At 62.7% G+C, this 11806-nt stretch overlaps 1 protein-coding gene across 23 annotated transcripts in view; it reads right to left on the bottom strand.

The window, feature by feature from the left end:
- Positions 1-1529: 1529 nt before the first annotated feature.
- Kcnq2 (potassium voltage-gated channel subfamily Q member 2) overlaps positions 1530-11806 on the bottom strand; it is a 51562-nt gene continuing 41285 nt past the window's right edge. For 15 of the 23 annotated variants that reach the window (XM_021255245.2, XM_004841056.4, XM_004841060.4 and 12 more), the window contains 3 exons: positions 10942-11049; positions 7933-8056; positions 1530-7480 (listed from right to left, as the gene is read on the bottom strand). In XM_021255245.2, coding sequence (XP_021110904.1) covers positions 6755-7480; positions 7933-8056; positions 10942-11049 — 958 coding nt within the window. In that variant the 3' untranslated portion in view covers positions 1530-6754. The remainder of the gene's footprint in view (positions 7481-7932; positions 8057-10941; positions 11050-11806) is intronic. The other 8 variants (XM_004841068.4, XM_004841064.4, XM_004841066.4 and 5 more) reach the window with 1 other exon arrangement.

The raw sequence follows: 11806 nt of genomic DNA, 5'->3' as shown, positions 1-11806 counted from the left end.
GGGAGCCCCCGGGAGCCCGGGCACGTCAGGAGCATGGCAGCAAGGCCACAGCAAGCTGCAGGCAGGGCAGGCATGGCCAACGAGGAAGCCCTCTGCTCTGCAGCAGGTGGGACAGAGTTCAGCTGAGGCCATGCGAGCCCTGCTGTGTGCAGAACCTGAGCCAGTTGGGCCCACTGAGGCACACGTTGCTTCCCTTATTCCCTTAGTAAGAGGCCCTTCGGTTTAACCAGGCATGTGGTACCTGGTATAACAATTTCATTTCCCAGTCTTATCTGTAGATGTGTGACTAACTTTTAGCCAGTGGGATATAACTGAAAGTAGCATTGTCGCTTCAAAGCTATACCCTAAAGGAAGAGGTGTACCCTTTTCCCCTCACACGCCCTTTCTTGTGGCCGAAATACAGATGTAATGGCCCGACTCCAGCAGCCATGTTGGACCATGTGGAACCCTGAGGAAGTCATGCCTGGCAGAGCAAGAAGACAAGAGGGCCCTGGGTGCCTGGCACCACACAGGCCCAGATGGCCCCTCCACACTTGCAGACAGTGAGACAGGTATAAGGTCCAGTTGGCTGTTTCTCTGTTGATTGCAGCCAAGGGCTAACCCTAATCTTAATGCTACGGAAACTGCTGGGCACAGACTTCAGAGAGCTGTTGGAAAAGCTCTCCTCTCGGCCAGGGGAGGGAGCAGGAACACGGGCCACCCTGGACGGTGCTGGCTCAAGGCTCTGACTAGCTGCCCAAACTGTAGACCGACCATGATACCCCTGCTTCAGAGGCCCCAGCACCCACCTTGCCAAGCCCATGCTGCCCCGTGCCCTGCAGACTCCCCTGAGTTGTCCCCAGAGCCCCTCTCTGCCTCCAAGCCTCAGTGGTCACTGAGCCCTGCAGAGCTGCCCTTCCTGCTGAGCTGACCCCTCAGCCCAGGCAGGGATGGGACTGGGGGAAGAGAACACTCCCACACCAGGACACCAGGTGGCCGGGCGCTTGTAGGACCCTCTGGCAGGGGACAGACTGGCTGAGCACCCACTGGCCCTCCAGCTCCAGTGGTCCTGCAGACAGCCAGGGAGGAGGCAGAGCTAGGTCCTGGGGCTCAGCATGGGTGCATACGAGGCACAGAGGGAGACCCGGCCGAGTACTTGAGGGCAGCAGGCCCAGGCGGAGAGCTCCCCACCAGAGCCCGAAGGCCTGGTGGCCAAGGAGGCCTCCAGGAGGGAGGGCGGAGGCGCAGATCCCCTCCTGCGGGCCTGGGGCATCTCACACTTCCCGAGGGCCTGGGGCTAATGGAGCCTGGCTCAGAGGTGCCAGCCCAGGATCTGATGCTGGATGCTGACCTGCCCTCCTGCGGGGCATAGGTGCCATGGGTGCTCAGACTTCCAGCCTCCAGGGGCCAGGGAAGTGTTTCTGCTGTTCCACAGCTCGTGGCCAGGGGCAGGTGGCCTAGGAAAGGGCCGGGGGCTTGAGACCCATCCACCCCAGCGGGGCCCAGCCCTCTGACCCGGAGCCCAGAAACAGCGAAGAAGCCACACTCGGTCCAGATCGAATCACGCATTTACTAAGTACACAGGTCCACTGGGCGTCTGGACTCGGCCCGTGGCAGAACTGTCCAGTGTCCACACATGTCCCTGCCATGGGCTTCTACACTCGGAGTCCCTGTGAACCCACACCGGCCCGTTCCTGTGGCGGAAGTGAGTGTCTCGGCTGGCTAGTGCTTGAGAGAACTAGAGTGTGCTCCCTGGCGTGGATCCCCAGAAGACAGATGATGCGCGAAGTCGAGACCAGGGTGCAGGGGCAACGCAGTCGCCCGAGGAAAAGGCTGGGCCTGACCCCCGAGCGCCTACAGTCGGTGCAGGTGGACGTCGGGACGAAGGCATCACGAAGTATTCTTTGGAGCGTGAACAAAGTGCAAAGACAGCCAAGGCAACAGCGAGGATGGGGAAGCTGCCACCACCGTCGTGGCCGGGACAAGACGGCAAGGAGTGGGAGCAGGCGTGGGGCCCGGGCTCGCAGTGAGCCGCGCCAGTCCCAGGCAGACGGTGGCGTCGAGGGGACAGCCAGCTCTGGGTGCCTCCGAGAGCGACAGCCGGCAAGGCCCTGCCTGCCTGTGCTGAGCCCCAGCCAGACCCCTCAGCCTGGACGCCCACCTCGGAGGAGGCTCCAGGGCCAAGGACAGGGATCCCCGTCAGCACTCATTAAGGCAACGACTTTGGAAAACCCAGTCCAAGCTGGATGTGTGGCAGTTAGCGACCAGCAGTCCTGCCCAGGACCCCAGGGCCCTGATGGAGTGTCCAGTGCAGGGGATCTCAGGGCGGGCCTGGCTGCACCCACACCCTCAGTCGGCCAGTTCCTCGGCCGACAGGCCTCCTTCCCTTCTCTACTCTGGTCCCAGAGGCCCCTCCAGGCCACCTCTGCCCAAGGATGGGGGGACCACAAAGCTCATGGTCCTCACTGATGCGCACCCTGGGGGACCTGGAGAGAGCCGTGGGGCTGTGCCACCTGCACGCACTCAGGCTTCTTCTCCCTGAGCCCGCAGTTCCTTCACACTCTCCCACAGGAAGCCCTCCCTTCTGTCCCCCTCCTCCTCAGCGTCCGGCAGGGGCCTGGAGCAGCTGGAGGACAGCCGGCCTGGGACAGCCACACAGGCACCCTGGCCGGTGACTCCGGCCCTCTCGGCCCCACACTAGCGGCTCAGGACCATCTCAGGAACCGGATCCCAGTCCACACGCTCCAGGGCCGGGCCTTGCTGTGGCCATGCCTCCACTCCGCCCCAGCTCACCTGGCTCCACCAAAGGTGCCCAGAGGCCCACAAGTCTCATCACAGCTGTGGGTGCTGGCCAAAGGCCCTCGCCGTGTTTGTTTTAGGGGGCTGTGGCAGCAGAGGTGACCAGCGCCACGCTGCTGGCCTGAGCCTGAAGGCCAGGGCAGGTTCCCACGGCCTCCACTCTGTACACTGTTTACAGCCCAGACTCGAACCCAGTGTCTCCCGCTGAGATGCCTCAGCACCCACGGCTCCCTTTGCCTTTGGGAAGCTTCCAGCAACATCTCAGGGCCGAAGTCTTCCCCCCAGAACAGGGTCTTGCTCACAGGGCCCTGAATGCAGACTGGGCCCCGCCACGGCAGCAGAAGGCAGGGTGCTTCCCTGGTCCTCGCCCCCCACACCCCCATCCGCGACCACAGGGCCCCAGCGAGCGCAGAGAAGGCAATCACAAAACAAATGACAAAATAAAGTGCACTGGGAGGCAGGGCGGCCCTGGCTGACTTTCTTCTGGGCAGGGACTTAGAGTGATCAGAGGGGCCCTTGCAGTGCTCAGCAGCTCTCCAGCCTCTGGATGGTGGTGGGAAGCAAGGCCTCCCAAAGAGGTAAGGGGTCACTAGGGTGTACCTGGGGTCCCACAGCAGTGGCCAGGACGTGGCCTCTGCCATCTGTCCTGCCAGACCGTGGCAGAGGGAAAGGTGGCTCTCACCCTGGGCTGTCCCAGCACAGGACACCGGGCGGTCTCGCAGAGGATGGAGAGAGGTCAGGGGTGAAAATGCCAATGGTGGACAGGCAGTGCCTGCATGGAGCAAAACCTGGGGGTGATGAGGCTGGGCCACATGTCCACAGAGGGCCCAGGGAGCGGTCAGCACCAGATGTTGGCCCAGTGCAAGGACAGAGCCAAAGCTGGTGGACACCGAGGCCTCCCTGAGCCCAGCACAGACCTCTCTGGGCACTCAGCGTCCACAAGTAGGCACGGAACCCTGAACGGGCTCCAGGTGGACCCACTGCCACTGCTGTCCAGAAGCCCCAGGCAGTTGGAACCCCATCTGGGCCCAACATTCTGGAACCATGAGTGTAAAGTCATTCGTTTCTTGTGGCTTAAATCAGGAAGGGTCAAAGGGCAAAAGATCAGAAACAAAGGGCAGCCAAAGTCAGAATGGGATCTTGTGTGTGTATGTGTGAGGGCATACAGGTGTGTACATACCATGGAGGTTGTGTACTCGTATGTGGCTACAGCAGCATGCACACGTGGAAGTGTGTACCTGCCATGTGTGTGCACTTATATATACATGTGTGAGTGTGTGTACCTGCTCTGTATGTCCTGGGAGCTTGCATGTACACGTGTGAGTTGCATGTGTGTACCCATCATGTGATCTGCTTGTGTGTACATTTCATGAACCATGTACCTATGCGTATGTGCTTTGCACAGGCATGTGTGTAAAAGTGTACCTGCTTTGTTACTTGTGTGCACATTGTGAACTTGTGCACATGAAATTGTGTTCCTGTCATGTGTGTGTGCATGTGCACTTGTGAGCCTGTGTGTGTACCATGTGTGCACATACGCGCCTGTGTGTATGAAAGTACCACCTGCTATGTGTGCAAGTGAAAGTGTGTCCTGGCCATGTGTGGTCTGTGAGCTTGTGTGTGCATGTGTGTGAGTGCATGTGTGTGCCTGGCTGCAGTGTGTGTGTCTGGGGGCGTGGGGATGCCTGCCCTGACAAATGCCTTGCCCTGGAGACCCTTACCACAGGGTGGCCGCTGGCCCTCAGCCACATATGCAGACCCAAGAGTGCTTGCACCAGACTGTTGTGCTGGTCCGGCTGGGCCCAGGGGAACCCCAGAGGGAGCTCCTACCCCATCCTCTACCCAAATAGGACCCCAGTCACCCCACTGCGATGTGCACTTTGCTCTTCTGAGGGGCTGGAGACAGCACGGTGTCTGGGCCAGAGCTCCCTTCCAATGCTGGCAGTCTAGCCACAGCGCCTCTTGCTGCAACCTGAAGAAGATCCTCCTGCTGTCCTGCTGGGCCACCAGGGTTCGGGGGATACCACTGCCCCATCTCTCTCACACTGCAGAGCCCCAGCCCGGGGCCCCAGGGGCAGGAGGCACAGGTCTGGGGTGGCACATGCAGCCGTGAAGCCCGTGGGACAGGAGGCAAGGGGCCCCTGCTCCAGCCCTGAGCCTGAGATGGCTGAGACCCCCTGGGCCTGTGGCCCCAGCAGGAGCCTCCCTATGCCATCACCAAGAGCAAAGGATGACTCAGGCAAGGCCTGGCTCAGATTGGCCTGGAGGAGCGAGGTGAGGGGTGACCACGCATCCTGCCACACGCTCTCTTGCAGCAGCCACCCTGGAAGGTACATCCCTCACCACAGAGGGGATCTCGGCCACACAAATCCTGCCGGTGAGAACCAGGGCGCCAGGGACACATCGGTACAAATGTAGGCGGGACTCCCAGCCAGCTCCTGGCAGACATGCTCCAGAGTGGGAGCCCTGGTGCCTGGTGAGGCCCCCAGCACCCAGGACCCCCAATGGTCAGGGCCATGTGACCCCAGGAGACAGTTTCCAGGTCCTCCCCAGGGGCCAAGATGGCCCCCGCCACCTCCAGTTCTGTTGGAACAGACTTCACACAGCGGCATGAGAGGCAGGCCCCACTGGTGCCCAGCAGCTACTCAGCCGGCTCACACCGGGGGCCTGGCTGCTGCAGAGCCCCGGCTGCCCACCACTCCACGCCATCACCCAAGAGACAGACACCCCCAGGCCAGAGCCTGGAGGAGCAGAGCTGGGGCTCTGTCTGCCCCTCGGGGCTGGGCCCGTGAGCCTCCACAGCTGGCTGCCGATCAGGGCCAGGTGGCCAGGACAGGCAGGACAGAGCTTCCTGCTGTCAGGGCCCAGGGTAAGGGACCGGTATCCCCAACTCCCAGGCAAGGGACCCGTCAGTGAAAACGAGCGGCTGGGACACAGTCAGGTCCAGCAGAAAGGATCCTCAGCCAAGCACAGCAGCTGCCTGGAGCACAGAGCTGGCAGCTTGAAGGACCTCCCCAGCCGTGACTGTGCCACACAGCCCTGCCTGGGGCTGTTGGGGCACAGATTGGGGCAGGCCAGGAGGGGCCCTGGCTAAGGTCGGAGCAAATCTGCCCATTAGATGACTGTCAAAGTGCAGGCCATGGCCTGGTGCCTGGCACCGGCCAGAGTAATCAGGAGAAAGGAGAGGTCAGGCTGCCCTCTGCCCAGAGCTTCCGTGGCTGGGGTGCTGCTGGCTCTCACCCCCGAGAGAGCCCAGGCCCGGGGCAGCTGGGGCCCCCAAGGACCCCTTTGAGAAGAGGCTGCCAGCCATACCAACAGAGGCCACAGGAGGCCAAGCGCAGGGCAGCCCCAGGATTGCTCTGGCACCCAAGGCTTCACCCCTTCCTCAGCTCCAGGCAAAGGGTTCTGAGCTTGGGGTGGCTCCCATCAAAAGACCTGTGGACCCCAAAGAGAGAGGAGGATGCTGGCCGGCAGCTCTCTCGCCAGGCTGCCAGAAGCCAGGGACCCAACCCAGCTGTGCACACACATGGCAGCTGAGTGGTACCTTGCTGGGGACGATGAGGAACGGAGGGACAAATGGTCAGGGCAAAGGTGGTCCACACCCAGTGAATTGCCATTCTGAGAGCTACCAACCCAACCTGGCACCCCTGGGGCCTCAAGGCCAGCCGCCACAGGCACCCTCACCACCCCGATGGCTTTGTGCCCCTCATCACTCTGTCCTTGTCCTGCACAGTGTGACGGCCCCTGAGCAGACTGGGCAGACCATGCTCCTCCAGCCCGTCTGCAAAGGAACTTCTGCAAAATGACCCTGCATGAGCCAAGAAGCCCCGTGCACCCATCACCCCACAGGGACCCCCAGGAGCCAGACCCACCAGCACCCCTCGCAACCCACGGCACCCCAGGAAGAAGCCCCAGAGAGCTCTGGCCACAAACCAGAAGGCAGAGTTGGGGGTGGCTCAGCAGGGGCCTGATGGCCTCACTTCCTGGGCCCAGCCCAGCCCATATCGCCAAAGGGGCCCTCGCCTGTGGCAGAGCGTGGCGGGGGCCCACAGGGCGTGCAGAGGTCCGAGTCCGTGTCGGACTCGCCCTCCGCGATGTAGGGCCTGACCTTGGCACACGGGGCCACAGCTGCGTAGCAGCCGCTGAGCGCGTCCAGGTTCTCCTTGGATTGGGAGATGCTGAAGCCACTGAAGGAGCGCTCCAGCTCCTCGTGGTCCACGGATGGGATGGAGATGGACGTGTCACTGTCCCGCGGGATGCCCTCGTGGGGCCTGCAGGCCGGGGTGTCCTCCAGCCTCAGGAACTCTGTGCTGGCCCGGTTGGCCCCGCTGTAGGCGGACAGCGAGCGCTCATGTGCGGGCGGCGGTGGGATGCGGACCAGTGAGCTGTGGTCCCCCACAGGGGAGGTGCCGTGGCGCTGGTGCCCCTGCTGCTGCCATGAGGTGGACGGTGGGCACTGGGCAGGGGGCACTGTGGGGGGCGCGGAGAAGTTCCTCTGGCCGGTGGAGCTGGTGGACCGGACGATCTTGATGATGCAGCCGTGCTTGTCCACGTGCTCCCGGCTGTCCTCGGGGCTGTGGTACGGTGGTGCCGGCTCTGGCTCCTTCGCTCCAAAGTAGGCCTCGGTCTCGGTCGGGGGGATGCCCATGCGCTGCATGTAGATGTTCACCAGGAAGTCCAGCTTCTTCTCCATGGACAAGACCTGCAAGGGGGCCACTGCTGGGCTGGGCCGGGCTTAGTGGGCCCCCAACTCACGGCAGCTCAGCCTTCTGACCTCGCAGCTCCCAGCTCCCAGCTCCCAGCTCCCAGCTCCCAGGGGCACCCAAGATGAGGGCCTGTGCAGTGGTGTCTAAAGACCCAGTCCCGGAGAGTGCGGTGGGGAGGCGGGGCCCAGCAAGGAAGGCAGGAGCAGGCTGGCCAGTGGGACTTCCAGCAGGCTCAGGGCGGATGACGCACCCCAAGGCGCCCTCCAGCGTAAGTCAGGCTCATGGCCAGTGCCACCCAGGGCACAGAGAAGCGTGTGAGCTGGGTGCTCTGGCCTCTTGGTGCTGTGCAGCAGTCAGGTAAACTCGGGGGAATGAAAGGGTCCAACTGAGCAGCCAGTGCGGTGCCCCCCCACGCCCACCCTAGCCCAGGCCCCGGAGCCTCTCCTACCTGCTTCTCTACCTTGCCGAGCCGCCCCATCATGCTGGGGTCCTCTGGCAGCTCAGCCTCCGCCGGGCCCTTGGTCCGGTCCTTGTCTGTTATCGCTGGGCCCCGCCCCACGATCTGGTCCACTCTGCCGGGAACAGAGACCCGGCCCCAGGCATGAGTTTGGGAGGATGTGGCCAGACCTTTGCCCCTTCCTCCCTGGCCAGCCCACAGCCCCCCAGATCTGGGCTCCAGGCCCAGCCCAGAGCCGACCAGGGGGACAGCAGGTGCCACGGGAGGGATACAGGTGCCTCAAGCTCTGGCCCTGCCTTCTGACACCCTGGGTCCTGCTTCCTAGCCTTCTGTTCTGGGGTGGGGCACATTAACGAGGAGTAAAGTGAAGGGCCCCTCCCCGCCAGTCTGCCCCAGCTCATCCACAGCGGGGCTCCCTGCCCGGCACAGCCACCCAGCCCCTGCTCTTCCACCACAGTCGAGCCCAGAGGAGGGTCAAGAGGTGCCAGGCATCCTCCAAAGGGTCGTGGAGCGCGGGGTGCTGTGGCCCTGCCCTGGAACCCATGCCTGCCCACCTCTGAGCTTTACTCCTGCATAATGTGCCACCGAGGCCCGAGGACCAGGCTCCGATGGGGACATTTCAGTGTCTGCAGCAGCGACAACAGAAGCAGGGAGGCGGACAGGCTGCAGCTCCATGCACAGGAGGAGGAAGGAGGCGACAGAGCTGCTCAGGAAACGCCCCCACAACCACAGGAGGACGGAGCGGGCCGCTACCAACCGCAGGCGTGTGCTCGAGTGTGAGAGTACACTGCAACATGCATGCAGAGTGCATCCTACCCATGTTCACATGTGTGTGCAGGTCACAGAACCCAGTGCAGCTGACCTCAACGGAGGCCTTGGGCACCAATGCCAGAGAGAGGGAGAGGAATGCGGGGAGCAGAGTGCACGCCTGCTATCCCAGCCACTCGGCGGGGCTGAGGTAGGAGGATCACAAGTTTAAGGCCCGCCTCGTAATTTAGTGAGAGCCTATCTCAAAACTTAAAAAGGGCTGGGAATGTTGCTCAGTGGTAGAGTGGCCCTGGGTTCAATCAAAGAAAAGGACGAGAAGGGCACTCCTTGGTGCCGAGGGCACAGAGCTCCTGCCTGAGCAGCAGACAGGGAGGCCGCAGCGGGGCTGGCAGTCACAGCTCTGGGGTGAGGCCACCCACTGGACAAGGGCCCTGCGCTACACCGAGGCTCAGCTCCCGGAGACAGGGTGGCGAAGCAGGGGACCAGGCAAGGCCCCGTGCACAGTGACCGGCTCTGCGGGGCCACCCTCCCTACCTGGGGGCCTTGGCTGTCTGTTGCAAGAAGCAGAACGGGTTCAGCCTCGCATCAGCCATGGCAGCCTCCTCATGCTCCACCAGGCTCCATGCTGGGCTCATGCACAGCAAGAGGGACAGGGGGCCCTCTGGCTCCAAGCAAGTGCTGGTGGGGATGGAGAGGGAGGGACTCCCCTGCGCGTGTCCACACAGCACAGCACAGACGCGCAGCACCTTCACCCCTGCCACATGACGGGCGCCTGCCTGGAGGGGCCCAGCAGGAGCCTCGGCCCAGGACTCAGCCTAGTGCTGCTGCTGGGTGTCCAGGAGAGGGTCCTCCAGGGACCCTGCACTGGCTCCTTCCCTCGGGCTCCAGCTGGGGAATCCTCCTCACTCCCCTGGTGTTCAACTCCCCTCGGGCTGAGTGGCCAGGCTCTCCCTCCAGCCCTTCCCATGAGGCCCGGGTCCCTGCTGAATGGTCTAGGAAGTCTGATGCCCCCCCCTCACCTCCTGCAGCAGTTGCTGGGGGAGGGGCCTCCAGGCACGGGGACAGTGGACTTGCAGGCTCTGTCTCGAGGGACCTGGCCAGGGAAGCGGCAAACACAATCCTGCCTGCTTCGGGGAGCCCTCTCATGGGAAGAGCCACTGGGTGGCCCCTTGGCCTCATGGGCAGCAGCCCTGTCCCAAGGGGGTGAGCAGAGGCCACGCCTGCCAATTTACCAGGCACCCATTACCCAAGCACCCTGAGCTACCCAGACCCCGCTGCCCCCGAGCTGCCAGGCAGGGCCGAGTCTGCCCTTTCCCCTGCCTGCTCTGGGGTCTCTGCTCTCCCTGGCCTGTCAGACTTGCTGGAGAGAGGGGACAGTCATCTGGTGGCCCCGGGGAAGCCAGAAGCCTTGAAAAGTCTGGGTTAACCACTGAAGAGCCTGCTTCACCACTGACTGGCCTGACCCCCTATTCTGCCCATCAGAGGGCACTGGGGGAGGTACCACCATCTTCCTCATCAACAACACTAATTAAGACAGCAACTTGGAGCACTAGGTATCGCTCAGAGCCGGCTCGGTGTGGGTGCTGGAGGGACTTTCTTTCTTTTTTTTTTTTTGGTACCAAGGATTGAACTCGGGTCCTTGCGCTTGCACAGCAGGCGGCAAAACCACTGAGCTAAATCCCCAGCCCTGGAGGGACTTTCTTATTGACTCTGCGTGAGAGTCAAGAGGCAGATGCTGTCATCTGTACCTCAAGCCCAAGGAAGGGGCCACAGGGAAGTAGGTGGTCCTTCCTGCTCTGATCTATGCCCATGCCAAGGCCAAGACAGGCCAGGCATGTGGTGCTATGAACCCAGCAAAGGACAAGTGTCCAGAGGCCTAAGTCAGTGCCCAGGGGGTCATGGAGGGCCTCAGCCTCAAGGACTTATCTGTAGCTGGGCAAATGATACCCTGGTGGCCACTAATACCCTCAGCTTCTGCCCCAAAGCCACCCAGCCTGCGGTTGGATAGCAGAGGGCACCCTGCTAAGGGGCGGGGCTTCCCCAGGAGGTGCCTGTGGTGGGGCTGCAGGGCCCTGCTGAGAAGCAGCCTTCTCCCTAGCAGTGTCGTCAGGAGGAGGACACCTGGACGTCCCTCCGTCTGGGGCAGAGAATGGTAGAGCCGCCGTCATGTGGCCCGGAGCGAAGGGGCTGGCCATTCACAAAGACAGGCCGGAGGAGGTGCTGTGTCCTAACCTAGGTGAGTACTGGGGTGACTCTCTCGGAGGGGCCGTGGGTCCTTTGGTGGGGTACTTCTTGTGCCGGGGAGTTGAAGGGGGTGGGGGGCCCACAATCATATCTATCCTGGCAGCGTAAACAAGAAAGAGACAGCATGAGGCACCTGGAGAGGGAGTCGCTGGGACGCATGGACGCAGGAGCAGCCCAGCGTCCCCACAGTGCTTCTCCGAGAGAAACATCATACTCGCTTGCCCTGGGCGCTGCCCGGCCTTTCCCGAGTCCCGAGCCAAGTGTTCGACTTGGGCTGAACCTGTGGTGCACCAGGCTGCAAAGCACTTGGGTGCTCAGGACACAGCGGGGAGGCCCGGAGCAAAGTCCTGAGGGGCCAGCTGCAGAGCCAGCAGACGGCAGCAGACGGCAGCAGCAGGCCGGCCGAGGGGCCAAGCTGCTTTGCCTGCTTTCCAGACAGAATACAGAGTGGAGGGGATGTGCAGGACAGAAGACCTGCTAAGGTGGAGGGCGGGCCCTCACCCCATTCCCCAAGTCCACCTCTGCTCCGCCCAGGCCAGCAAGAGGCGCAGCCCATGCTCAAGGAGAGGCGGGGACCCCTCCCTGGCACCCGGAGCCAGAGACCCCTGACAGCCACGTGGCTCCTGACAGGTACCACAGACACACGCGTGTGTGTAGCCAAGGCACACGCCTGTGGGCCTGCATGTGGGTGCCAGGCAAAAGCACGCTCATGGCCTAGAGTCTGTGTGTGCACATGGGGAGCGCACGTGTGTAAGTGCACGTGCTCAGGGCTTTGCGTGTGTATGGCGCCTGCACGTCTGATTCCTGAAAGCTGGCGGGACCCAGCTACTGCTGCACCTCCAGTCACATTCTG

Source organism: Heterocephalus glaber, unplaced genomic scaffold (genome assembly GCF_053883595.1).
Source record: "Heterocephalus glaber isolate CG9 unplaced genomic scaffold, H.glaber_assembly_v1.0 deba00001673, whole genome shotgun sequence".
Classification (NCBI taxonomy): Eukaryota; Metazoa; Chordata; class Mammalia; order Rodentia; family Bathyergidae; genus Heterocephalus; species Heterocephalus glaber.
This window is presented reverse-complemented; position numbering and strand designations above follow the sequence as displayed.